Here is a 25,804-nt window from a genome sequence, read left to right as displayed (position 1 = left end):
GTTGCTCCTTGCTCCAGGGGTGGGGAGAGGGGGGGAAGCGGGGTCTTCTTTGATTCTCTGTTTTGATATTCAGAACTGTTAAGAGATAAACTGAGGCACATTAAACATTTTAAGAGATGGGGCGCCTGGGTGGCTCAGTTAAGTGTCTGACTCCTGATTTTGGCTCAGGTCATGGTCTTGGGGTGGGTGAGATGGAGCCCTGGGTTGGGCTCGCGCTCAGTGCGGAGTTTGCTCCAGATTTTCTCTTTCCCTCCCTTTCTCTCTCTCTCTCTAAAAATAAATTAAAAATCTTTAAAACAAATTTTTTTAAAAGAATTTACTTGAGCAAACGTTAATTCAAATTGGGCAGCGTCCAATCTAGCAGGTAGGATAGAGCTCTGAGGAGCTAGCTGTACAAAATTAAAGACTTTTATAGGTAGAAGGGAGTGGGAACAGAAGTTATACTAGGCAAAAAAGCGAGTTCATTATTTCAGTTACTTTCCCTTTAGGGGATTGTTAAGGGTTTCTCCTGAAGATTACCTAACTAGTGCTCATCAGGAGATTCCTGATTGACTGGTTTAAGTAAGATTCCATTTCTGGGAGAAGTCTTGGTTTGGTAACATGGGGTTTAACGTAACTCCATTTTGAGCCTGTTGTCTTGTTTTTAAAAAAGGATATAATCTTAAGTATAAAATATAACAAAAAAAAAACACTTGAAAAAAAGCAGAAAAAAATATTTATCTGATTCATCTAGCCTAAGAAAAGGCTATCTAGTCTATAGATAAAAATAATGGGATCTTTAAGTTTGTACATCCCTGCCCTCACCCCACTATTTTTCAAACCAGTGTATTACCAAATGTTATAGGACTGATTGCACAACAAAGGGGATGCCCACATGCCTAATACCATTATTATTTCCCTATTTTATTCTTTGGTGAATTTATTGGTATTCCTTATCAATAGCCTATACAGCCTATTCACCTGCTCAGATCTTGCCCATACTACAAAAACAAACATCCTTTGTTAGAGATGCAGATTTTCATTCCTAAATCCACTGAATCAGAAACTTGCAGATGAAGTGTGGAACCTGCATTTTTATCATCTTTCCCGATGTGCACAGAATTTGAGACGTACTTAAGAGGTAAAATTAGAAGGCCTGGGTGATGTGATGGAGAAAGGAATCATCCAGGGATTCTACAAAGTCTGATCTGGGTAATGAATGGTGGTATTATTTATAGAGGTAAGAGGGTCAGTTGAGAAGAAAAGATGAAGACTTCAGTTTGGATGCATTATATTTGGGATTTCTCAGTGACAATAAGCAACAGGACGGATAAATATTAAGGAATCATCAGTCCACACAGTAGTTATTACCCTAAAAATGGATGAGATCCTCCAGAGGAATCACAGAGTAAGGGGGTCAAGGATTTAACTTTGAGGGATACCAGTTTCAGATAAAGAGGCATGCATGAAAGGATCTGAGGAGTGGTCATGGGTGTTAGAACTAGGAGAAAGTTCAGAATTTTCATGGAAGCAAGTTTCTTGGGTTAAAATTACAAGGAGTGAAGATTCAACCATGTTATGGTGGACATCCAGTAAGAATTTTATTTAGCTATACATAAAGATCCTTGTGCCTTTGACAAGATAAGATTCAATAGAATTTGAGGAAGCAGAAACAGGTTTGGAATTGAATGATAATGAAGATCTAGAGAGGGAAATGTATACTGCTTCTAGGACTAAAAAGGAAGGAGAGACAGACAGATACCTAGAGGATGATTCAGGGCTAAGAAATGTATATTAAGATACCATAATTGGGGTGCTTGGGTAGGTCATTTGATTGAGCGACTGACTTTTTTTTTTTTTTTTAAGATTTTATTTATTTATTCGACAGAGATAGAGACAGCCAGCGAGAGAGGGAACACAGGCAGGGGGAGTGGGAAAGGAAGAAGCAGGCTCATAGCGGAGGAGCCTGATGTGGGCTTGATCTCATTACGCCGGGACCACGCCCTGAGCCGAAGGCAGATGCTTAACCGCTGTGCCACCCAGGCGCCCCTGAGCGACTGACTCTTGGTTTCAACTCAGGTGGTGATCTCAGGGTGGTGCCATGGAGTCCCCTGTTGGGCTCAGTGCTCAGCTCTGAGTCCACTTGGGACTCAGTCTCCCTCTCTCTCTGCCCCCCGCAATAAGTAAATCTTTTAAAAAAGATACAGTAATTAATATTGTTTAATGATGTGAGACAGTTTATGGTGACAATATACTAAAGGTAAACTTTTTATGGAATCATCTTTGAATACAATAATTTGTTTCTTTTTTTCATTTTGATTACACTTAAATCTATACTTAATTCTCATGATCAGGGGAGAAGCTAACTTTTGTTTTAGGGAGATTATCATAATTTTTAAGTGTGGATATTCTGGACAAGTGCTTACATGACTACTAAGAACAAGGTAATTTCACCACCTTACAATTTTTGATACGTATTTATGATAAATGTTGGGGGAAAAAACTTTAAAACAAGAAGGAAATATGTCTTTAAAGAAGTAGTGTTTACACAATCTTAAGATCATCAAAAATTAAAATATTTTTAATGTATTATTATATTTATTTAAAAATTTTTATATAATGTATACCAGAGTAGGGGCTGCTTAACCCTATCAAATGTTTAAACTGCTATTGAAACAAATACAAATCAGATTGTTTCTGTTTTATCTTTTATTAATGTTTGAGGATATGGGTAGATAATCTGCCTGTCAAAAAAGGCTTATACTCATATTATCATCTTTAGTGATTTCTTCTAATTTCTTGAATCCTATAATATTTTATTTCTGAAGTCTTTCTGTTGTTTTATAGTAGATCTATCATCTGATTCTATATATCCTTTGATAGTAAAATATTAGATCTAAAGGCTTTTCTGAATTAGAAGAAATATGTCTATTTCAAAGTTACTCATGGATAGCAAATATCTTAGCTTTCCCAATATTTATAATAAAGTCCCTTGTGCTCAAATGCACTTATTATAATATGTGATAATTATCATAGAACATGCAGCAGATAGCTTACATCCAGTCTACTCAAAGCCACTACTCTAAAGAAGAAAAGGAATGAGGGACGCCTGGGTGGCACAGTGGTTAAGTGTCTGCCTTCGGCTCAGGGCGTGATCCCGGCGTTATGGGATCGAGCCCCACATCAGGCTCTTCTGCTATGAGCCTGCTTCTTCCTTTCCCACTCCCCCTGCTTGTGTTCCCTCTCTTGCTTGCTGTCTCTATCTCTGTCAAATAAATAAATAAAATCCTTAAAAAAAAAAAAAAAAAAAAGGAATGAGTCTGTTTCCATTAATAGTGTGTATTATGTGTGTATAAAAGTATTTATATATGTATATATATAAGTGTGTGTATATATGTGTATGTGAAAGTATTTGTGTATATATGTGTATGTATAAATATATATATATCAAAATACGTGTGTATTCATATGTATAAAAATATGGCTTATTTAAAAATGTCGCTAAACAAATTTATCTGAATAGGATTATTCTTATCACATTGGTTATAGCATTCTGTATTTCAAATTCCAAATGCCATTTATAAATTTGTTTTAAAAAAGTGATTTCAAAAACTGCCTTGATCATTCTAGCCTGGTTTACATGAAAATAGTATATATGCATCCATTCAATTGTATTTATTGAGTGCGTATCATATGTAGACACTGATCCACATACCTGTAAACTGAGCAGTGAACAAAACAAACCATGAGGAAATGTGCTGAATAGTAAGGGAGACAATGAGAGAGCATTTGTAACATTTTGTAAGTTTTTTCTATTGACTGATTTTCATTTTCTCATTTCTGTGTTCTCTTGTAGTTTCTAGGTTAATATTATTACCTAAAAGTAGAAATTATCCTCTACTGAATAACGTAAATCTAAATCCAATAGTGTGCTATAATTATGTATAGATTTTTCAGTTGAAGTGGCCTTAAAACTCTTCATAATTAAAAATACAGCTTATTTAATGTCTCTGCTTTTCTTTTCCTTTCCTTCCCCAAACCAATTAAATGTATATCCCTAGTCTGAGCTGAGGGTTGTTGCAAGGGAAAAGAATTGTAACTAGCATAAATAATTGTATCTTGTAAATCAGTTTTTAAATATTTTAGCATAATTTTTTGTAGCTTACCATATGGCATAACATTTAGTGACTCAGAATAGCCTTAAGGTTTTAAAAATGATTTACTGAGAAATTATCTTATTTTGAATATCACTTTCTGATAAGACCTCCCAAATGAGAGAAGATTGTCTTCCTTTCTATATTTAATTCATCACACAATTAAAATATATTCATTAAATAAAATTTAGAAATTCAAGGGACAATCTACATTTTCTATGTAAGCTTGCCACTTTTCTCATTCGGTATTATCTGTCTGTGATTCATTTCAACAACAATAAAAATTATTCTAGGTCCACAAAAAGCCCAGATTTAAGATTAAAATCTTTTACTTTCACATGCAAAAAGTATCTTGCTTCTCAAAGGAAAAAAACCAAATTCAACAGGTAGAAATTTATTTCCTTTTAAGTGTATGAAGTTTAAGGATAAAAGAGTGTCTTTTCATTTAGTGAAGAAAAACATAGCAGGAGATCAAATAGGTCAAGACTAATTGGATCCTATTTTAATAGGTAACTTTATATTGCCTATTTTCAAAAAACTGTCCAGAATATTTTTAATTCCTTTTCTGAGAAAGGATTCATGATATGGCTTGAGAAATTGCTCATTCAAAAGTAAACTTTGAAGAAATGACAATACAGTGATATGTGTTATGAACAAAAAGTTTTGCTGAAGCCATGGTATGTAAGAAGGCTTGAAGAGACCTGATTAATTACAGGTCTCATTAAACCTGTAAAAAGTTGTGAGATCTATTAACCTTTGCTTATGTCTCTGCTCCATAAGAGAAGCCTGGTTGTTTCATGATTTTGTAAGTCAAATATTCAAGGCTTAAATATATAAATAATTGAAATACGTCAGTCTTTTTTCTTTACTCTTCATTCAGCCACAGTGTTTCCTGATGAAATTATGTCACCACACCCTCATGATTGGATGAGATGGAGAGCCTGTAGGGCACACACCTGGTATAATTGAAGGGCCAGACTGTTTTACTCTATCAGTATGTAGTTCAAAATTTAAAACAAAACACATGAAAACAATATTGCAATGACTACTACTGCAGCTACTTTTGCTACTTATGCTCCTATCAGATAACCCTTATTTTCTTTGCAGTCATTTACCCTCCCAGCAACCATGTGAAATAGGTAGTATTATTATATCAGTTTTATATGTGAGACACAGAAGCACAGGAATGTTAAATAACTAACCTAAGGTTACACATGATCAAATTCAAACCCAGGTATTTTGGCTTTAAAGCTCATATCCCTAACTGTGCTATCCAGCCCCACATACTAACACTAACACCAAACCACATGACACAGAACCACAATATGTTGAAATTAAATTAGCTTCTCAGTCTATTTTCTGATTGCAAAATTCTGGATAAATTTGTCTGTCATGTTGGGGGACCCTGCTTGTTCCGACAATTATATAACAGCCCTGGGAATTAGGAATGAGGTCAAGGAGTTGCCTAAGGAAACTAGAGTTGGGAATATAAAATGCAAAACCATTTAGAAGAAGCTGAAGTCAGTTGATGTATACTGGTGATCATGTGAGCAGAAAGATAAGGTTTTTTAGGAAAACGTTAAAAAAATTTTTTTGGCTGGTGTGTGTGTGTGTGTGTGTGTGCGTGCGCAGAGTGAGGCTGGATCATTTGTAAATGCTCGTTTAGTAAAGGGGAATTCTTTACATGGAATTTTAATATCTTCTATATAGTGTTTCCTCAAAAGGATGTTTTTATTTTTTAAACTGCCTTATTTATTACTGAAGCACTAGGTAGAAATGAATTGGATGGATATATTCATATTTTTATTATGTGGTCAGACATTGAATGAGGAGTATTTTTAATCTCTGTTGTAAAATATCTCAGGTTAAAAATAAAGTATGAGTCATCTGCTATGATGGTATATATTCAGTAGCTAAAAATCACAGTGCTTTTAAAACATTCTGCTGTGTCAATTTGACTGAGTCGTTCATACATAATTGAAAAGATATTGCTTTTTCTTTATAAGATTTCATATTGTAACTGATATTTATAAGGCTCTGAGGTATCAAAACTCAACCTTGTAGTAATCACCACAAAAAATGGTTTTCTTAGAAATTTAAGGATCCTTAAATATTTAGAAATGGCCAAGACAATGGAAATATATAGGGAAAAAGGCATATTGTGAGTTATGTGTACTTCTTTATGATGCATACTTATAATTATCAATAATGCAGGCAATCAGTTGATCACTTAGTGCTTTTTCCTGAACATTGCTTTGCTTTTAGAAATAAAGTTAGAGTTGTATAGATGCATAAAAAATAGAAGAAGAAAAATAACTTTTATGGATTTATTGGTATAAAAAGCTTAATCCTGTGAAATATTTTTATTTTTTAATGAGCCCTTATAGGTGGCTATACAAAATTGAATGATAGATTAGAAATGTATGAATTTTGAGTTTAGTTGCTGTATTAGCTGTCTACTCCTGTGTAAACAGTTACATCGTTTTGTAAACCTCAGAACTTACCGGTTTAAAACAACAGCATGTATGATCCCAGTGTATGTGGGTAGGGGTTTGGTGCAGTTTGGCTGGGTCCTTAGGCTCAAGATCTTTCCTAAAGCTGGAATCAAAGCATTAGCCAGGCCTGCAGATATTTCGGGCTCCAGTAAGGGAGGAACTGCTTCTAAGTTCACTTACAGAGCCTGGCAAGCTTCACTTCCCAGCTGGTCGTTGGCATGAGATGTTTGTTTCTTGTCACATGGACCTCCCCATAGGGATGCTCACAATGTGGCAACTTCCTCTAGGGGGTTCTGAGAGAGAAAAGAGAGAGTTGTCACAATTTTTTCAAAACCTAATCTCAGAAGTGACATTCCATTACTTTTACTGTATTTTCACTAGGTCTAGCTCACATTCAAGGGGAGGGGATTACACAGGTCATGAATTCTAGAACATGAAATCATTGAGAGCCATTTTAGAGTCTTCCTACCACAAAGACATATTGAACAATATTGTAAAAGAAGGAATATGTATCTTTTTCTTCTCTTCCCCTTTTTGATAACTTTCTTCCTTATAGAATTCTCTCTTCTCATCTGAAATGACTTGTGTCTTCCCCATGACTGATTAAAGTTTGCTTTGAGCTATTATCCATCAGTAGGTACTTGTTTAAGTAATCGTGTGTGTAAGACATTTAGCAAATGCATTGTGGACAATAAAAGAATGAGTAACTTAATGTACTTTCTCCCAATGAGTTTGTACTGGAGGTGCTTAAGATGGGTTAGAATATGTTGAAATTATTCACTTCATGTTAGTGACTATAATGAGTTATCTTTTAATTATGCCTTAGGTTTCAATGCCTTAGAATAGAAGAATAACATATAATAGGACCTAAAAGGGAGTCATTTTTGTTAGAGGCCTTAAGAAGACCTTGTTTCCACTGTCCAGGCAACTGCCTAGTCTCAGCATCCTACTATTGCTTTCGGGTGTTTGATTTGACGTATTTATCAAGAGCTTATAGAGCACAGAGAGGTGTGGATCAATCTCTGCTAAGGGAGTGGAAATTTATAAGGAAAGAAGTGGTAGACTATATGACAATTAATACATGAATATAAATATAATAGAAGTTCAGTGGATGAAGAGGTCACTCCTGGATGGGCTGGTCAAGAAAGTGTTTGTTTTGAATCTGAGCTATCTTTACAGTTCCTGTGATTCAGGTTAAGCCTACTCTGGCTTATATTTTTAATATTCCCTTATGGTAGGGTAAATAACAATCCCCCAAAGATGTCCATGTCTGGGGGCGCCTGGGTGGCTCAGCAGTTAGGCCTCTGCCTTCATCTCAGGTCATGATCCCAGAGTCCTGGAATTGAGCCCCGTGTCGGGCTCCCCGCTCGGCAGGAAGCCTGCTTCTCCCTCTCACACTCCCCTTGCTTGTGTTCCCTCTCTCTCTGTCTCTGTCAAATAAATAAATAAAATCTTTAAAAGAAAAAAAGAAAAGATGTCCACATCTTAATTCCAAAACCTGTGAATATGTTACCTTATATGGTAAAAGGGACTTTTCAGGTATATTCAGGATCTTTAGGTGAGGAGCCTGTTCCAAATTACTTGGATGAAGTCAATGTAATCCTAAAGGGCCTTATAAGAGGGAGGCAAGAGAGTTGGAGTCAGAAAAAGGAGATGTGAAAATGGAACCAGAGATTGGAGTGATGCTCTTGGAAGTTGGAAAGGGGGCAAGGAATGCAGATGGCCTCTAGACTTTGGAAAAGGCAAGGAAATAGTTCTTCCCTGAAGCCTCCAGAAGAAACACAGGTCTGCCAACACCTTGATTTTCAGATTTCTGACTCCAGAATTGTAAGAGAATAAATGTGTGTTCTTTTAAGTCACTAAATTGTACTAATTTGTTACAGTAGAAATAAGAAATTGATATACTTCTAATTCTCTGAAATTTCACTTATGTATCCCCAGGCTAGGTTGTTCAACCCTTCTAGGAAGTCCTCTTGGGTCAACTACCTTTCAGGATGTACTCCCTCTTGGGTAGGCCAAATATGGTCTTTGGGATTATGTGTGTGTGTGTTTTGGGATTAGGGAGTAAGAAACAGGGATATGCTTTTGTGCCTATGTCTGAAGTTGCTGGACATCCTGAAAAGCAAAGATACTGCACTATACATGAAGAAAATAACAGATGTTGATAAAGATGTGGAAAAATTGGAATCCTTCTACACTATTTGTGGGAATGCAAAGTGGTGCAGTTGCTATGGAAAACAGTATGGCGTTTCCTCAAAAAATTAAAAACAGAACTACCGTATGATCCAGCAGTCGCACTTCTGGGTTATCCATACAAATTAAAATTAGGATCTTGAAAAGCTCTCATGTTCAATGTAGCACTATTCACAGTAGTTCAGATGTGGAAAAATCTTAAATAAATAAATGGATAAAGAAAATATGACATAAAGGGCACCTGGGTGGCACAGTTGGTTATGTGTCCGACTTGGTTTCGGCTCAGGTCATGATCTCAGGGTCATGAGATCAAGTGCTGCATGGGGCTCTGCGCGCAGCAGGGAGTCTGCTTGAGACACTCTCTCCCTCTCCCCCTGCCCCTCCCTACTGCGTGTGCTCACTCTCTCTCAAATAAATAAATCTTTAAAAAAAAGAAAATATGACATATGTTTACACGTGCACATACACACATATACTACGTGTGTGTGTGTATAGCACAATGGAATGTTATACAGCTTTAAAAAGAAGGAAATCCTACCAAATGCAACAATATGGGTGAAGCTTGAGAACATTATGCTAAGTGAAATAAGCCAGTCACAGGACAAATTCTACATGACTCCACTTGTATGAGGTATGTACAATAAAGTCAGAGAAGCAGAAAGTGGTGGTTTCCAGGGGCTGTGGAGAGGGGGAGTTGCTAATCAACAGGTATAAAGTTTCAGTTATGCAAAATAAGTTCTAGGGACTTGTGCAACATGTGCCTGTAAGTTAATAGTACCATATTACGTACTTAAAAATTTAGCAGGACAGATCCCATGTTAAATGTTCTTACTTTAATAAAATATATATAGAAAGATTTTTCCTACCCAATATACTAGTAATGTCCCCCTTAAGAGAAGATGTCCGGCACATTCGGCAGAAACTTTTTTTAACAGTATTTTAGCGTGACCTGGTGTAGTTCCTTGGTTGAGGATGTGGGGATACTTGTCATCATAACATTGTTCTTGGCCTTTGTGCCAAGCTAAAATTGAGAAAGTTTCCAATTTTAATACTGGGTTATATATAGCTACTGCATTAAGCATTCAGGATTCACAATCCAGGTTTGGGGATGCTGGAGGCAAAGAAATAAAGACTGATCTACCATTAAAATGTAGCTAAAACTTATAGGCTGCTGTCCGGAGTATACATGTATTGTATTAACTGAAACCAGTGCATGTCAGAACCAGAGGGCTGAGTTCTTGCTCAGAGCTGTGCAGTCAGGATGTGGTTCTTACATTTACCAGTGTCAGTTAACATGGTGCCATGCAAAATGAGGTCTGTCTGCCTTTTCTGTCTGGGTGGCTTTAAGCAAGAGAAATATGCACACTTTGTCACTGCACTAATCTCAAGAGACTTAGCATTATATGCACTTTGGAATTCTTACCTGGCTCTGTGGCTCAGATGAATGCGTGAGTTACATTTGAGAAGAATAATTGATAATGAAAAATATGTTCCAGAAATATGAAGGAAAAGAAAGATCTGAATATAAAATATTCTAAATTAATCACAGTAAAAGCGTATTATAAATAATTTGAAACTTGGCTTTGGATTTTTTTTTATTTAGCCTGATCAAATGAATAGAAGAAATCAAGACTGTCTATAGAGCATGTACTGACTATAAACCATTCTGTCGTTGACTAAGTCTCCAGGTTAGAAGACTCTTGCGTTATGTTATAATCTCAATTAATTTAGTAACATAACATTAGTGCATTTTATGCTCTCATTTCAGTCAGTTTCATTTCCTTTCATTTAATAGTATTTTGAGAATATGATACTGATATTGTAAACATTGATTCATATCAGAATTTTGGTAGCATCAATTGAAATGGAGCTTCCCAGAAGAAAAATAGAGAAATCATATGTCCTGTTGCTATTCCTGGTTACCATTCTAATCATCAGTCATCATTTCAAAAGCAGAAGAAATAGGAAATGAATTTGAAATTTACTTCTTGTGATTTAGAAATTGGTGAATGGGGGCGCCTGGGTGGCACAGCGGTTAAGCGTCTGCCTTCGGCTAAGGGCGTGATCCTGGCGTTCTGGGATCGAGCCCCACATCAGGCTCCTCTGCTAGGAGCCTGCTTCTTCCTCTCCCACTCCCCCTGCTTGTGTTCCCTCTCTCGCTGGCTATCTCTATCTCTGTCAAATAAATAAATAAAATCTTAAAAAAAAAAAAAAAGAAATTGGTGAATGAAATTTTTTCTCAGAGTAAATAGCAATCCAAAAAGGAATTTGTCTGCATATCCTTAGATTGAGATTAGACTTCGTTCTGAAAAGTTTGCATATCTGATTTGAGGTAGTGCTACTGATTCCTGTTTTTTCAAGTTCTCATCTCTCTTCCATCTATCTGATTCCTCCATGGCTATTATTTCCAAAATTAAGATATAAGCATGAAGTACATAGTGTTTAGCTGAAAACCCCATGCCAAACTTTTCTGAAACTGTAAACTTAATGTATTTGAAAATATTTTATCTGCTGCCTTGCCAGCTTCTCATGATTACTTTAAAAATTATTAGTGTTAATTGGCTTAATACCTAGAATCTAGTATAAAGATAAATATTTATTAGAAATATCTATTTAAAATACATATATATTTTTAATATTTGCTTTGTTTTTGTTTTCAGTTCACAAGCAATTCTTTCTTAACAGTTATTTATAATTCAAAATGATAAATGGCCTTGAGGTACTTTGGTGTAGTCAATAGAATTGCAGATAATAGTTGGAAGGACAGATGTATTTTATTTTTTCCTCTAAAAAATCACCTCAGATAGAAAAAAATCACCTCATAAGATAATCTCCAGTTATTTTTTTGACCCCGTAAATATTTTAGCTATTATTTACTGAGTTAAAAATAAAACCTGATACTTTGAAAGGGTAAGATACTGTATTTTTTTCCTAGTTATTTACTTGTGTTTTGTGTTAGGGGAAGATTAAGTATAAGTGGAGGTTTTTTTTTTTTTTTTTTTTTTTTTTTTTTTTTGACAGAGAGCACAAGCAGGCCGAGTGGCAGGCAGAGGGAGAGGGAGAAGCAGGGAGCCCAATGTGGGGTTCCATCCCAGGATCCTGGGATCATGACCTGAGTGGAAAGCAGACGCTTAACTGAGCACCCAGGCACCCCTAAGTGGAGGTTTAGTTGTAAACTAAGATCACAGTAATTGATTCTCTGACTCTTAACCAACAGTGGCTTATAGATAAATCTCCTATAAGTTATGTGTGTCTTGGATTATAACATTGATACCTTCTTTTAAATGTTGGATCTTTTCTCTCAGTTGCTATTGCACATTTTGAACAGGCTGAAAGCTGCCCACCATGGTGCATAAACATGTGATGTCAGATAACACACAACTAACTGAAAGAGGAATAAATTGTGTATAGGTTCACGGTATGGATTATATTCAGTAACTAATTCTAGCAAAAAGATTGCTCAAATTTTAGTAGGAAGAATAAAAATTATTTATTTAAAAATAATGTGAAAAATTTATAATAACCAAAAACATAAAAATGCATGAAAAATTATAGGGTGGATTGAGGAGGTAAAATATAGAATTTGGGATCTTTTGCCTTTCAGGGAACATACATTCTAGAAATTTAATGGAGATTTATAAATAGAATTAATCCATATCTAGGTCTTATCCACATGTATTCTAATCCATATCTGTTTCAAAATACATCATTATATAATCTGTGTCAATAACCTATCCTTATTTTACTCATTTATAATCTAATCTGTGCCTGTGCGTCATTTCATGTATAATAATAACTAATATTAATTGACAATTTACTATAAGTTATCAATAAGTAACTTTCCATGAACTATCATAATTATTTTCCAAAGTCCTCCTAAAATAGGTACTAGGACATAGATTGACTTATTTTACATGAAGAAGATCAGGCAATTGGCCCAAGTTCACACAGCTAGTAAGTAGTGAACACAGGCTTGAACCTGTTCTCTTGATCACTAAGGTATTTCCATATATGCTGCATTTTGCAGGCTTGAGGTAGAATTGAAGGGCTGTTGACCATCTTTCAGGCAGGGTCTCTTGTGATGGTGCTTATGTCATGTTAATAAAAATATCTAATCATCAGTCTTGCCATCCAGAAGTTCAATTTCTGCAGTAAACTCAAAGATAATCAGCTTCTCAATGGTTGCTTTACAGTAATGAAACAAATATATAGTGAGGATGAAAATCTGTTAATATAGGATAATGCACATTTCAAAGTGGTCCCAAGCACTAATGTCAGCCAATCAGCTTATCATCTCTTTGCAGAAGAAATTTATAGGAATCTAAATTCAACATAATTTATCAACTTCCTTTTAACATTTATTGGTTGTTCTTTGTGGTAACTTCTGAGGATACAGAGATAGTAATAAGTACAATACTGAGTTGATTTAACCTTCAATTTTTTTTTTCCACATGAATAAAATGGCAATTATAAAATGGTATAGTAAACTTGTGATAGAGTTAAGTGCAAGATGCTGGGAGTAAGAACAGAACCAGTACTCTAGCTTGCGGGACTCAGAAAAGTCTCCTGAGAGGAGGTGATGCCTGCAGTGGATCTCAAAGGGTAAAATTTATCCAGAGGAGGGAGGTGGCTTTCTAGGCAGAAGGATCTGTGGTGCAGAAGTATCAAAGTAAAAAACAAAACAAAAAAAAAACCCACAACACTTGACACAAAAAAGGGAGTATGGGGTTCATTATGATAAGAGTATAAGGATTCTTTTGAGGAAGTGGTGAAAGGTAAAATGAAAAAAGTAGTCCAGAATGATATAATGAAAGATCTCATGCATAAATACACTTGATATTTTTTTTTTTCCTAAGAAGAATGGGGACTTTATTAAGAATTTTGGGTATGGGAGTGACCTATACATATCTGCATTTGAAACACATCATTCTAGAGTAGTGTTTCCCAAATTTTAGTTTGCATCAGACTAACTTGGGGGCCTTGTTCAAACACAGAGTTTCTGATTCAGTAAGAACGTATTAAAACATAAGAAAATGCATTTCTTTTTCTCTCTCTCTTTTTTTAGAGGGAACATGCATGTGTGTGTGTGTGGGGGGGGCAGATGGAGGGAGAGAGAGAATTTTAAGCAGGCTCCATGCCCTGAGATCCAATGACCTGAGCCTAAATCAAGAGTCAGACACTTAACTGACTTAGTCACCCAGGTGCCCAAAGAAAATGCATTTTTAAGTTCCCAGGTGACACTGATTTACTGGTCTCCAGACAACTCTTTGAGAACCACTTCTCAGGAGATAAGATTACATGACTCAACTCAAAAACTACACTGTTTTGGAGAAAGCCAGCATGGTGTGGGGGGGGGGGCAGATAAAATAAGGTTCTGAACTAAGATAGTGAATGCAGTAGTTATTAAAAGTAGGTAATAGATTGAGTTGAGCAGATATTTTAGAAAGAAAAATTAACTGGTTTGTTATATGGATACCAGGATGAAGGAAGACCTTACTGACCTCCAGAAATCCAGATTGGGCAACTGACCGTTGATTGGAAGTACCAACAAGATAAGCACTAGAGGAAGAAATCAGATAGGAGGCAGCTGGCCATAGTAACGGGAAAGGAGGAGAGGAGATGATGTCTGATTTGGACATACTTAGTTTGAGATAACAAGGATGCATCAGTGTGTAAAAGCTGACAAAGAGGAGCTGACAGAGACTGAGTCAGGATTCAGCAAAAGATTCCTTTATCGCCTCAGCCATATGGAAGGGAATAGACAGAAAAAAGCAATACACAAAAAAATTCATAAAGTGTTTCAAAGAAGGCACTCCATGGAAAAGGCAGAACCTTGAATCTCTGGTACTTTTCTTCAGAAAGTCCTGTTCCGTGAAATACTGGCACAGTTATGTCTTTGAAACATATTAGATTTCCTGTTTAGGTGTGAGTTTGAGGACAATACTTTGAAATTAAAAATACATGGCGAAAGTCTATGGAATTTTACTTTTTTGCTAAATTCAATGGCATTCACTCTCATACCTCTAGGTCAAACAAGGATATTCTTTTTCCCATCAGAGATGATCCACTTCACTTCAGGAAAACTCTGCTTGCAATGCCATTCATTCTTTCTACAAATATTGAATAAATATGTTTTCTCTCAAGTCACTATGTGTCATTCCAAGAAGTTGTCCCCATTTTTTTCCCCATATTTCCACTTATTTAAGAGAGCATAATTGTTAGAAATCATTGCCTTTGGAGTCAGCCTATCTAGATTTGAACACTATTACTAGCTGTATGATTTTGTCAAGTCATTTAAACTCCTGAAGACTCTCGGCCATCTTAAAAATGATGGAAATAACAGCTAAAAGAACTAGGATGCTCTTTAATAAGGCAATAGATCTCTTTATACTGTGTCTGGTATAGTCAGTGCTCAGTAAGTGTTAATTACCCAACCAAGGTCTCAGGATAATCTTACCCAGCATGTATTCAAAACCAAAAACAATTCTGGCAACATGAAATATTCAAACTTACTGTCACGCTGTAAAATCTCCTACAACACCAAATGGTATAATTTTAGCACCTTGTTTCTCAGAGTTCTTCCTCATGTTGCTTGAAAGATCTGCTTTTATTCTTAGATTGACATACTGTTAGACTGAAAAGGTCCTTGAAGTCAGAGAGCATGTCATAGCCTCTAGATTCCATACACCTTCTGTATGATGCCTTGCACTTATTTATTATTTGTACAATATACATATACTGATTAAATTGTCTTTGTCATTCTGACTCCCCACTAGACTCTGAACTCTTTGAAAGCTGTGACCTTGACTTATTCATCACCATGCTCTTCATGTTCAGCACAGTGCCTCAGTCAATCATTGTTTTATGAAAGAATTCATTGTGTGGCTCATGGAAAATTCAGATTCAGGCTGGACTGTGCTCAAAGTAAAAATGTAGATATTTTCCTTTTTTAAAAAAAATTTTAAAGAATGACTAAATAGGGCTCTTTCTGGCTTCCATAGGAAAGAAGATATATAAAATTGGTTGTGTGTGTTCCCTGCTTCTCTGCCTCCCAGGAAATTTACCCTGTAAAGTTGCCAAGGAAACACTAGCAGCTTAAGTCTGGTAGAGGAAAAAGATGCCTCATTAACAAATTCAGTTTCATTATTTGGATGCTTGCCTCAAGGAGATGCTGTTCTTTGATGGAAGATTGTTTCCATTAAGCATCGTGTGAAAAAACTGAATGATTTTTTGAGGAAATTTCTTCTGTCACTCTTTCCCAGTGCTGTGAACCTACACACTATGAGATGTTACATAAAAACGTTATTGACTTTTAGTTCTATGTATTTGAACTGTTTGTTATTGCTGAGCATATAGGTTAGATAAAGTTTTCAGGCGTTCACTGTACAGCGATTAAGGCATCAGGTCTTTAATTTGAAGTATAGACAGTATTTCACCAGAAGATAAATTTAATGTATTGTTTATTGTCTGTTAAATCATTTTGTATATTTTCCTTCTTATGAACTAGAAGCCCTGGGAATATAGAAATTTAATGCTTTAAGATAAGATAATACAGAATTGAGTTCCTTTTCCTTTAGGAGGGTGTTTCATCAGTGATGTATAATGGAAAAAGTGTACACAGTGCTTGGGGTTATAACACTTGGGATTCAAAGCTTCTTTCCAGAATTTACCAGCTGTTTGATCTTGGGCAAATCGTTCATTAGTTTGTTCATTCAGGCATTCTGTAAAGATGGGTTGTACAAACACTATTGCCTTGAGCATCTTTCAGAGATATATTTATATAAAAAATGAGAAATTCTTCATCATTTATAATACTCTGAGCGTCAGCTTTTTTTATGTATAAAAATGGTATTATGTGCTTGATTGAGTCATTCATCCATTCAAAAATTATTTATTGAGCTCGTACTGTGTGACAAGCTGTTCTAGAGGGTGATGAGAGGTATTCATCCTTTGTTGGACTCTTGACAACATTGTTCTTTTATCTTAATTCTTTGGACTTAGGGTTGGTTAAGATTTCCAGCTGTTACTGGCCCCCATGCTTCACCATTCCCCTGGATCCACTGAAATATCCATATCTTTATAAGTATCCTTTTATTAAATGCTCTTTTATGATGTTTTTGAGTTTGCCATTTGTTTCCAGGTGGAACTTTCCCTGTTTTAGACAGGGAAAGTCTGTCTGAGATTTTGATACTTAAACTGAGATCTGAGGAAGTGAGGATATCTAGGGATTGAGCATTCTAAGCAGCATGAAAAAAATGTGAAAGACAATCCTGCGATAGGAGTCATATTTGGACTGTTTCTGGAACAGGAATGGGATCAATGTGACTCTCTCTTATGCATGAGAGAGTGGGATAATGGAAAAAGGATATATCAGAGAGATGGCCAAAGCCAGATCACTACAAGGCATTGCAGAACATGGTAATAAGTTTGTGTTTTATTCTAAGATTCATGGGAAACCATCAGGGGGTTTGGCTATGGGGAAGAATCTGATCTTATATTTTGAATGGGTAGTTCCAACTGCTGTGTGAAGATATGGGGGAAGGGGAGACAGGACAGATGGAGGGACGACAGTTAGGCTATTTCTTTAGTCCAAGGGAGAAATTTCATTGATATGGTCTAAGGGATTAGGATGGTAGGAATGTATATGCTAAGGAATAGTCAAATTCAAGCCATATTTTAAAAATAGAATTGGCAGGATTTGCTGATGCATTTGGACCTAAGAAGTTGGGTGAATGGTGATGTCAAGATGGAGAACAGTGGGACTCTCCAGTGGGAGGGGTTGAGGTGGAAATCAAGTTTGATTTTGCGTTGTGAAATTTTATTTTATTTATTTATTTTTTTTTAAAGATTTTTTTAATTTATTTATTCGACAGAGATAGAGACAGCCAGCGAGAGAGGGAACACAAGCAGGGGGAGTGGGAGAGGAAGAAGCAGGCTCATAGCAGAAGAGCCTGATGTGGGGCTCGATCCCAGATCGCCGGGATCACGCCCTGAGCCGAAGGCAGACGCCCAACCGCTGTGCCACCCAGGCGCCCCATGCGTTGTGAAATTTTAGATAGCTATAATAGACCCAAGTGGAGATCGGAGTAGGCAGTATGGATCTCAGAGGGTAAGTTGAAGTTGAAGATAAAATTTCAGAATTCATCAGCATACATGATATTTAAAGCCATGCTACCAAATAAAATCATATAGAAAGTGAAACTAAATGGAAACCATGAGAAAAAGCATTGGAAAGAAGATGGAGCGGTCACCTTTGTCGAATGTGCCTTAGAGATCAAGGAAAATCATGATGGAACATTGACAATTGATTCAGCTAATTGGATGTCATTGGTAACCTTGATAAGATGGTAGTGATAAAGTGGGGACAAAAGTTGCATGAAGAGAGAATGGGAGATGAGGGACATTTTGAGGAATTTTTCTGTAAAAGGATAGGAGAGAAATGCTTAATTTTTGTATTTTGAATATATGAATTTTGTAAACTTCTCTACAAACATAAAATACCTCAACAAATGTTTTTAAATACCTTGGAGCAAGTTTTAAATACAATCATTCAGTAAAAATGGTTGATATCTATTTCTTACTGATTTTACTGTACTGATACATTTTTGATAGATTATTTTAATGCACTAAAATGTACTCTACATTGAAATTGAATCACTTTCCCCAAAAGCATTTTTAAAATATTCCCACACTTTATGTATGTATAAACCACATTTTAAAATATCAGTAGCTAATAACAATTTTTCAATGTTTTAAGTATTTTTATAATATAAAGTAACTTTTTGGAAGTGTAAAACTTGAAACTTGATGTTAACTTTAAATGTAACTATCAGGTTTTAAGGTATTCCGGGTATTATGGCATGTGCAATGTTAGACTCAATGGACTATTTAGCATTTTATTTTCTTCATTTTTAATGTATTTGATACCCAAGCTATTTTAACATCTTTTCCTTGACCATAACTGGCTGATCCTACTGTTTAGGTATAAAAATAAGGTTACAGCAATAGCCCTGAAGGAGACTTCAATCCCAATATTCTCTTTTTTCCCCCACCTCCATGCGGGGGAAGCAAGACTTAAACATCAAACTTAATGACTTGCATTGAAAACCACATGATTAATCCCTAAGCTCCATTATTGAAAGTGTCTGTCAAGGGAAAAATTATGTCAACTCCTGGAGCAGGGGACCATGGGGAGGGGCACAGCTGGGCAACCACAGCATCAGTGCTGTACAATGTGGAGTTTATTTTAAACCTCTCCTAATGTGATTCTCAAGGTCCAGGCTGCCCCCAAATCTCACTCTACTTAGAGCTCTGACACTAATCGCTGCACCTGCAGCTCAACCTTCCCAAGACTTGAGACTTCTGATTCATGAGCCAGCCTTGGCTAACTGAGGAGCAGAGCTTTCCTGCATTAGAAGAGGCTGCCTTCACACAGCTTGTGTTAAGGACTGGCTAATAACCTCACTTAGGTATTTGACACCTTGAAGAATAAGTGAAACTTCCATTACCTGAAAATTTTTTTTTTAAGAAATAAAGTTGTTTACCTAGTTAATGATCCTAGTTTAGGGGCGCCTGGGTGGCTCAGTCAGTTAAGTGTCTGCCTTTGTCTCAAGTCATCATCCTGGGGTCCTGGGATGGAGCCCACATGGGGCGCTCTGCTCAGCGGGGAGTCTGCTTCTTCCTCTCTTTCTTCCTCTCCCCCTGCTTGTGCTCTCTCACTCTCAAATAAATGAGTAAAGTCTTAAAAAAAAAAAAGGATCCTATTTTGTTTTCTTCTGTGTAGATGATGGCAGCACATATAATGGAGGCTGTGTAGTACTGGCGTTAGCAGCAGTAGTACCTGAGCAGTAGCATGTGCACAGGTACTGGGTTGGCTTGGCATACTTTTATAAATTCAACTGGGAAACAATGAGTCAAATGGATAAAGAGTGTATTACATACACAACGTAAACACAGTCACCATGGTGTCCACTCTCCATATCCCTAGGAGGGTTAGGACTAGGTGAAACAAGTAGGGAGCTTAGGGCGCAAAATTTGAGGAGTCTCTCACTCCTAGGATTGTACAAATGCCAATACTGTTCTTACAGGACTCTAAAAATAAGGTTCCTAAGGGGTAAAATTTAAGGAGGCACTCATCAGGATCCTGCACATGCAGGGTCAGCACTTGTGTGACCCTCAGAATGAATGCCTCCCTAAATTGTATACCCTAGACATACCATCAGTTGCCTCACTCTAGTCCGGCCTGGTCCCTAGTTCCACAGGACAACACTAAATTGGATGAATCAGATGACAGACAACAAGGAGGGAGAGACAACTGGGGAAGGGCCAATCCCATGGTGCACCTAAGCAGTTTTACTGCCTGTGGATGGATCTAGGGTGGGGAAGAGTGAGGTGGAAAGTTCCATGCCTCCTTGGTGCCAGAGAGGCGAATGAGAGCAGCTGCATGGAAGCTCTTTATAAGACTGCCAGCCTACTGTTTAGCTCTGCCTATGTGGTCCATGTGGATATGTTCAAGGTATCCAGAATGCCGGGGTAAATCTGTTCCCTTGTATTAAAAAACACAAGTTTGCAGTCAAACAATAAGTTTTGTAATACCACTTCCTAATAGCTATATGACACTGGGTAAGTTATGTAAACTTCTTTTAAAAAAAGAAATAGGTACTCTGTAAGGTTGTAATAAGGTTAATGTTTATAAGGCATTTACCTGGTACATAGTAAGTGTTCAAGTAGTAGATATTTTATTAGATATAAATGAACTATTAGATCTAAATGAGGCTATTAAATCTAAATGAACATGGTACATAATATAGTTAAATTCTATAACCTAGTTTAAAAAAATCAGTTCGTTTTGAATGTTTTAGTCAAACATTATTATAATAGTCAGCTAACAAACTTTCTAGGAAATCAGTGTTTTTACTTTTTGATGTGTTTTTGTTGTTATCTATATAAAAAGATATCTAAATAACAAGATAGATGGATTTGTTACGGATTTCTGTTATATTTTGCAGATAAAATATTCAACAACCATCCAAAAAAATTGACTCACTTTTAGTTATGTTCAAGGTTCCACAAAAGATTTATTTGTTTCACCTATTAATTTTAAACACAAATGCATTCATGCACACTTATGCTCATTATTCACACCCGAAAAGTTTATTTTTGCATCAAGTGATGGATAAGCTGTGTTTAATTTGGGCATCTGTCCAAGTAGGACAGTTTTTTTCAACTTATACTCAAAATAGCATGTAAGCACTCAAAAAATCATTTTTCATTTAATCGAATAATCAGAATAAGAATGTACATCTGTACTCTGTTTAGAGCCATGAGTTCCTAGTTTGCTTTAATTCAACGTGTTAAAAATCATGAATATCAATGCCTTTTGCATTTGTCTTCTAAATTCTACTTTTGCTTTATTTTTCTCAAGATGATAACTGTCATTAAGATTTTAGGAATCTGAGAATTGATTGAATTTATGTAAGATAACAAGAAATCTTCATATCTATGGTAGTTAAGAAATCTTCATGATATAACTTTAAAAACTATGACAATGCGTTAAGTAAATGGCTGAAGTGCTTTTAATCTTAATTTCTATGTTCTCTCTCTGATAATGACATCAGAAATATTTCTCTTTAATATACTTTATATGTCTTTATATTTAGAAATGCATGCATTAACTCAAAATGGACTTAACATCATTTTCTTTCATTTTAAATGTACTTGGAAATCACGTTTCATATAAATAGAACTTTATTTGTTGTCATGGTCATAACAGGTTTTTTTTTTCAAACAGTGCAATGACTGCTTTATTTTCTGTTGATCTAGTATTTTAGCCACTTTACTACTTAATGTTATTAGTTCATTCCATGAAATTCTAAAACAGGTTTAAAAATTATACTTTATCTTTGGATTAAAAAACGCTTGTCAGTTTGTAAATACGTCATGCTTTAGTTTTATTATGTAAGGTTATAAGATTACTTAGATGATTTAATAGGAATGTTAAAGAACATGTTAGATCAAATAATTTAGGTGATTTGATTGTTTATGGTGTGCATGGTGCTAAAATAAAGAATTTCAACAAGATGGAAAGGGAGAGCCTTTTACAAATAGACTTAACAACAATACAGTCATATTAATTATGATCTTTCCGTTTTGAGAGCCAGAAACTTATCTTAAAGTTGCAGGTGGGGAGAACATCTAGTTTCAGATGTTGCCTGAATGATAGAATCAAGGATGTGGACCCTACCATTATATCTTACCAAATCCTTATTACCTTAATTTGCCATAAGACTTCTGTCTCATTTAGAGTGAGGGAGAAGAAGTTGTTCCTCAAAGGGACGCTGAATAGGGAAAAACATTATGTACAGTGTGTTTGTTCCAGTGAAGACAACAGTTATCTTGGCAAGTATTGCTTGTGGTTGCGTTATCATTTATGGCCCTTGATAAAATATGCATACAGAAATTCATCACCCATTGAGTTCTTGCTCAAAGTCAGCTTCCTATGGAAACTTTCATCACATCATTCCTTCCTTCTCCCCTGTCCTGCTTTTAATGTTCCCTTCACATGCCGTCCCTTCACATGCTCATTTCAGCCCCATGTTTTTTGTTAAGATTCCCTGTGTTTGAGATACCAGGGAAATAATGATGTGATTAAGTCCCAAATGAATTTGTAGCGTAAGTCTTCTTAATGATATAAAGGTATTGGCTGTTTCTCTGATCATAAGCGTTTAATTTTCTCTTCCTTCAATCTTGACTCAGTTAACTTCCATCTTTGATTTCTTACTGCATCTGTATTTCCCAGGTTCTTCATCCCTATCCTTTCAAAAAGATGCAAACAGATAAGTGACTGGGGTCACAAGAAGAAACTTTTTGCCGAGAAGTATAACTCTGGTGTAGCCCCAGACTCCTCCCGCAGCCATTGAGCAGGCAGTTTTTACGAAGCTGTACGTGTACCTGTAAATTGGGCATATGCTGTCCAATTGTCACAGCATCACCCATTTCTCCGTTTATGATACCTTTGACAATTATTAATACTCAGGCAAGATCTTCTGTAGTTACTGATTCAGGATTAGAAATCAAACCTTGTAAAAGAATAGCTGATCTATCCATATCTATTCATATTTTTGTCTTTTAAGTACAGTAATAGAGTGGACTACAGATAATTAAATTTTTTATAGGGTAAGCATTTTCCGTGGGATTTATATTCTTGCAAATAATATATTAAATTGCAGTTTTATTAAAATTTCTTCGTTATGTCCTCACTTTGACTCTAAGCTTAGAGAACAAAACTGCTTTCTTACCTAGAGCGATTTTTTTTGCATATTTCAAGAATAATTAGTCTGTTTACCTTTTTTTTTTTTTTTTTTTTTTTTTACAGATGCCACAGAATTAGAGAAAATATCTAGATTTTTAGGTACAGGCTATTTGTATAGTGTTACAGTGTGCAAGATTGTCTGAAAATAAAACAAAGAAAACAAATGTAGCTGTGTGCCCTAACTTTGTAGCTAAAGAAAATATGACACTATGGGACTGGGAAATTCTCCATGCTGTTAAGTGGCATTTTACAATCAAAACCTCTCCCCTTTTCAGGATATCGAATCCCTAACAGGAGGGCTGACTGGTTCTAAGGGGGCTGATCCGCCGGTAAGTTAGATTCTTCATTAAATTTAACTATTGACAGATTGAATTATGTACACACCAGATCATCAGAGAGTTACTTGTATGCAATTTGTCATATAGATATCTTTTTGAAATATATAACTGTTGTAGTAATTAATACAAAAGTGTGAACTTGATTTGAGGTATTGTTTGGTGTCTTAAAAAGTTTTAATATCTCGTAAAATTCATCTCCATGCATTGACTCTAAAAACAAGAATAAAATTTTCATTAGAATATGTAAATACTTTATGTCCCATGGACTACACCAAAACTTTTGGAACTTGAGGGTTTACCATTCTAGATAGTAATGTATGATTTGGGTTGCAATATATTTTCTAGTTACTGAGAAAAATTTTATTGGCCCATTTTGTCAACAGTATTGATTCGGATATTGCTGTTTCTTTTCTACTTTATCCAGGGAGCTTCTGGAAAATTAGAGAAAGTGTTCTAAAATTTTAAAGGATTATCGTTTTTAAGCAGTAGAAAGAGATTGATAGTCTAGTATTGGAACATCTTAGTTCTTTGTGATACCTGCTTTCAGAAAATACTGATTAAGATAACATGTGATGTCATGTTTGAAGTACAAACACGAGTTCATGGTGTATATCTAAAGTAATATGATTCAGTCTATTTTCACAGAGAGTCAATGCATACATTTTTATCACTGTTTGCTTTTCACTTAGCACTGTGAGGTTTAATGCTGAACATATGGAACTCAATGTTATCAATTTTAGCTATACTTCACTGAGGTATCTAGGTGAAGTTCATAATCACCTTAAAACACCAGTGAGATGTTAAAAAGATAACTTTCAATGGCATCTCTCTCTCTCCTGTCTCCGTCCTGTATCTCATGATGTTGTCTAATTATCAAATTGCTCCCAAAGTAGGCTAAACAACATATTTTAGTCCTTTCCCTTCCTTTTATTTTCATTGTCTGAATTTATGTGGGGAAAAAATGTATTGTCTTCAGATAGCTGCTTATATTTAGTCCCTGAACCTATTATATTTCAGCATAAGGCAAGATGAAATCTAAGTCAACCAGCCAGCGTATTGTGGCAGGATTTACGGCTAGCCCTATATTTAAATAGTGTAGGTGACTGTTTATGTGATGTAATTTTACTCTCCTGCCTGGCATGGTATTGGTACATAGCATTCAACTTTTATTAGAAGAGTAAATCCATTTCCTTCAAAATCCCAGCCTTACCTGTCCACTGATTCCTAAAAGAATTCTATAGTTAGACATCAATTGGTTTTAAAAGGATTTGTCCCTGGTTCAAATAAAAAATTAAATACCTCTCTTCTGCAAGGGGTGATAAAAATCTTATTCATTATTTATATGTTAAAATAAGTTAATCATATCCTTTTAAGAAAACATTTTCCAAATATGGAAAATTGAGTGGGTATAAAATCTAGTTGTTGAAAGAAGCTTTTTTTTTTTAATAATAATTTTTTATTATGTTAGTCACCATACAGTACATCCTTAGTTTTTGATGTAGTGTTCCATGATTCATTATTTGCGTATAACACTCAGTGCTCCATGCAATATGTGCCCTCCTTAATACTCATCACCGGCCTATCCCAATCCCCCACCCCCCTCCCCTCTGAAGCCCTCAGTTTGTTTCCCAGAGTCCATAGTCTCTCATGGTTCATTCCCCCTCTGTTTACCCCCCCTTCATTCTTCCCTTCCTTCTGAAAGAAGCTTCTTGAAAGGAAAAAAGATCACAGAAAGGAAAGATGGTGTATAGAAGGCAAGCTTGATCAGCCTCATTCCCAGTTAAAAGTGAAGTGTGTGTGTGTGTGTGTGTGTGTGTGTGTGTAATTTATAATATTGTGAAATAGAGATTCTCTCTTGGCCATGCCCTACCATGATGTTGGATATTTTATACTGCTGCTTACATTTTCTAGAATTCAGACTGTGCTTATTTTTAACTTTTTCGTGAAGTGGGAAACATCATGCAAATTTCAGAGTACATGAGCTTAGGCAATCTAATTAGGGGTTTAACAGTACATATAAATTTAGTACTCCCCATTGTTAAAGAACGATCTGGAACATATTACGTGAGAAACTATATAATAAAATCATTTTTTATGCCCATATAAGCTTACAGAAAGCATTCTAAGTATAGGTGAAATGGTAACAGGATCTTTAACAGATATTTAAGAGTGGTAATGGTAACAGATATTTAAGAGTAAGACGTTGAATGAAGCTATTGTTGTTGCCCCCAAATTAGAAAACTGAAAGTAGTAACCTAAATCCATTTGAAGTTGTTTATAATTTTTCCTTTCTTTAAAAAAATATCTTTATGGTAGATCATCTAAATATTATTG

At 35.7% G+C, this 25,804-nt stretch overlaps 1 protein-coding gene across 3 annotated transcripts in view; it reads left to right on the top strand.

The window, feature by feature from the left end:
* Positions 1–25,804, top strand: part of PPFIA2 (PTPRF interacting protein alpha 2) — a 459,727-nt gene that overhangs the window by 51,520 nt on the left and 382,403 nt on the right. For 2 of the 3 annotated variants that reach the window (XM_008710341.2, XM_008710340.2), the window contains exon 2: positions 23,408–23,461. The exons of the other annotated variant lie outside the window; for it this stretch is intronic. In XM_008710341.2, coding sequence (XP_008708563.1) covers positions 23,408–23,461 — 54 coding nt within the window. The remainder of the gene's footprint in view (positions 1–23,407; positions 23,462–25,804) is intronic. 3 annotated transcript variants of the gene reach the window in all.

This window comes from Ursus maritimus, unplaced genomic scaffold (genome assembly GCF_017311325.1).
Source record: "Ursus maritimus isolate PB19 unplaced genomic scaffold, ASM1731132v1 scaffold_21, whole genome shotgun sequence".
In the NCBI taxonomy this organism is placed as follows: domain Eukaryota; kingdom Metazoa; phylum Chordata; class Mammalia; order Carnivora; family Ursidae; genus Ursus; species Ursus maritimus.
Note: the sequence above shows the minus strand (reverse complement) of the source record. Positions and strands in the feature narration are given on the sequence as shown.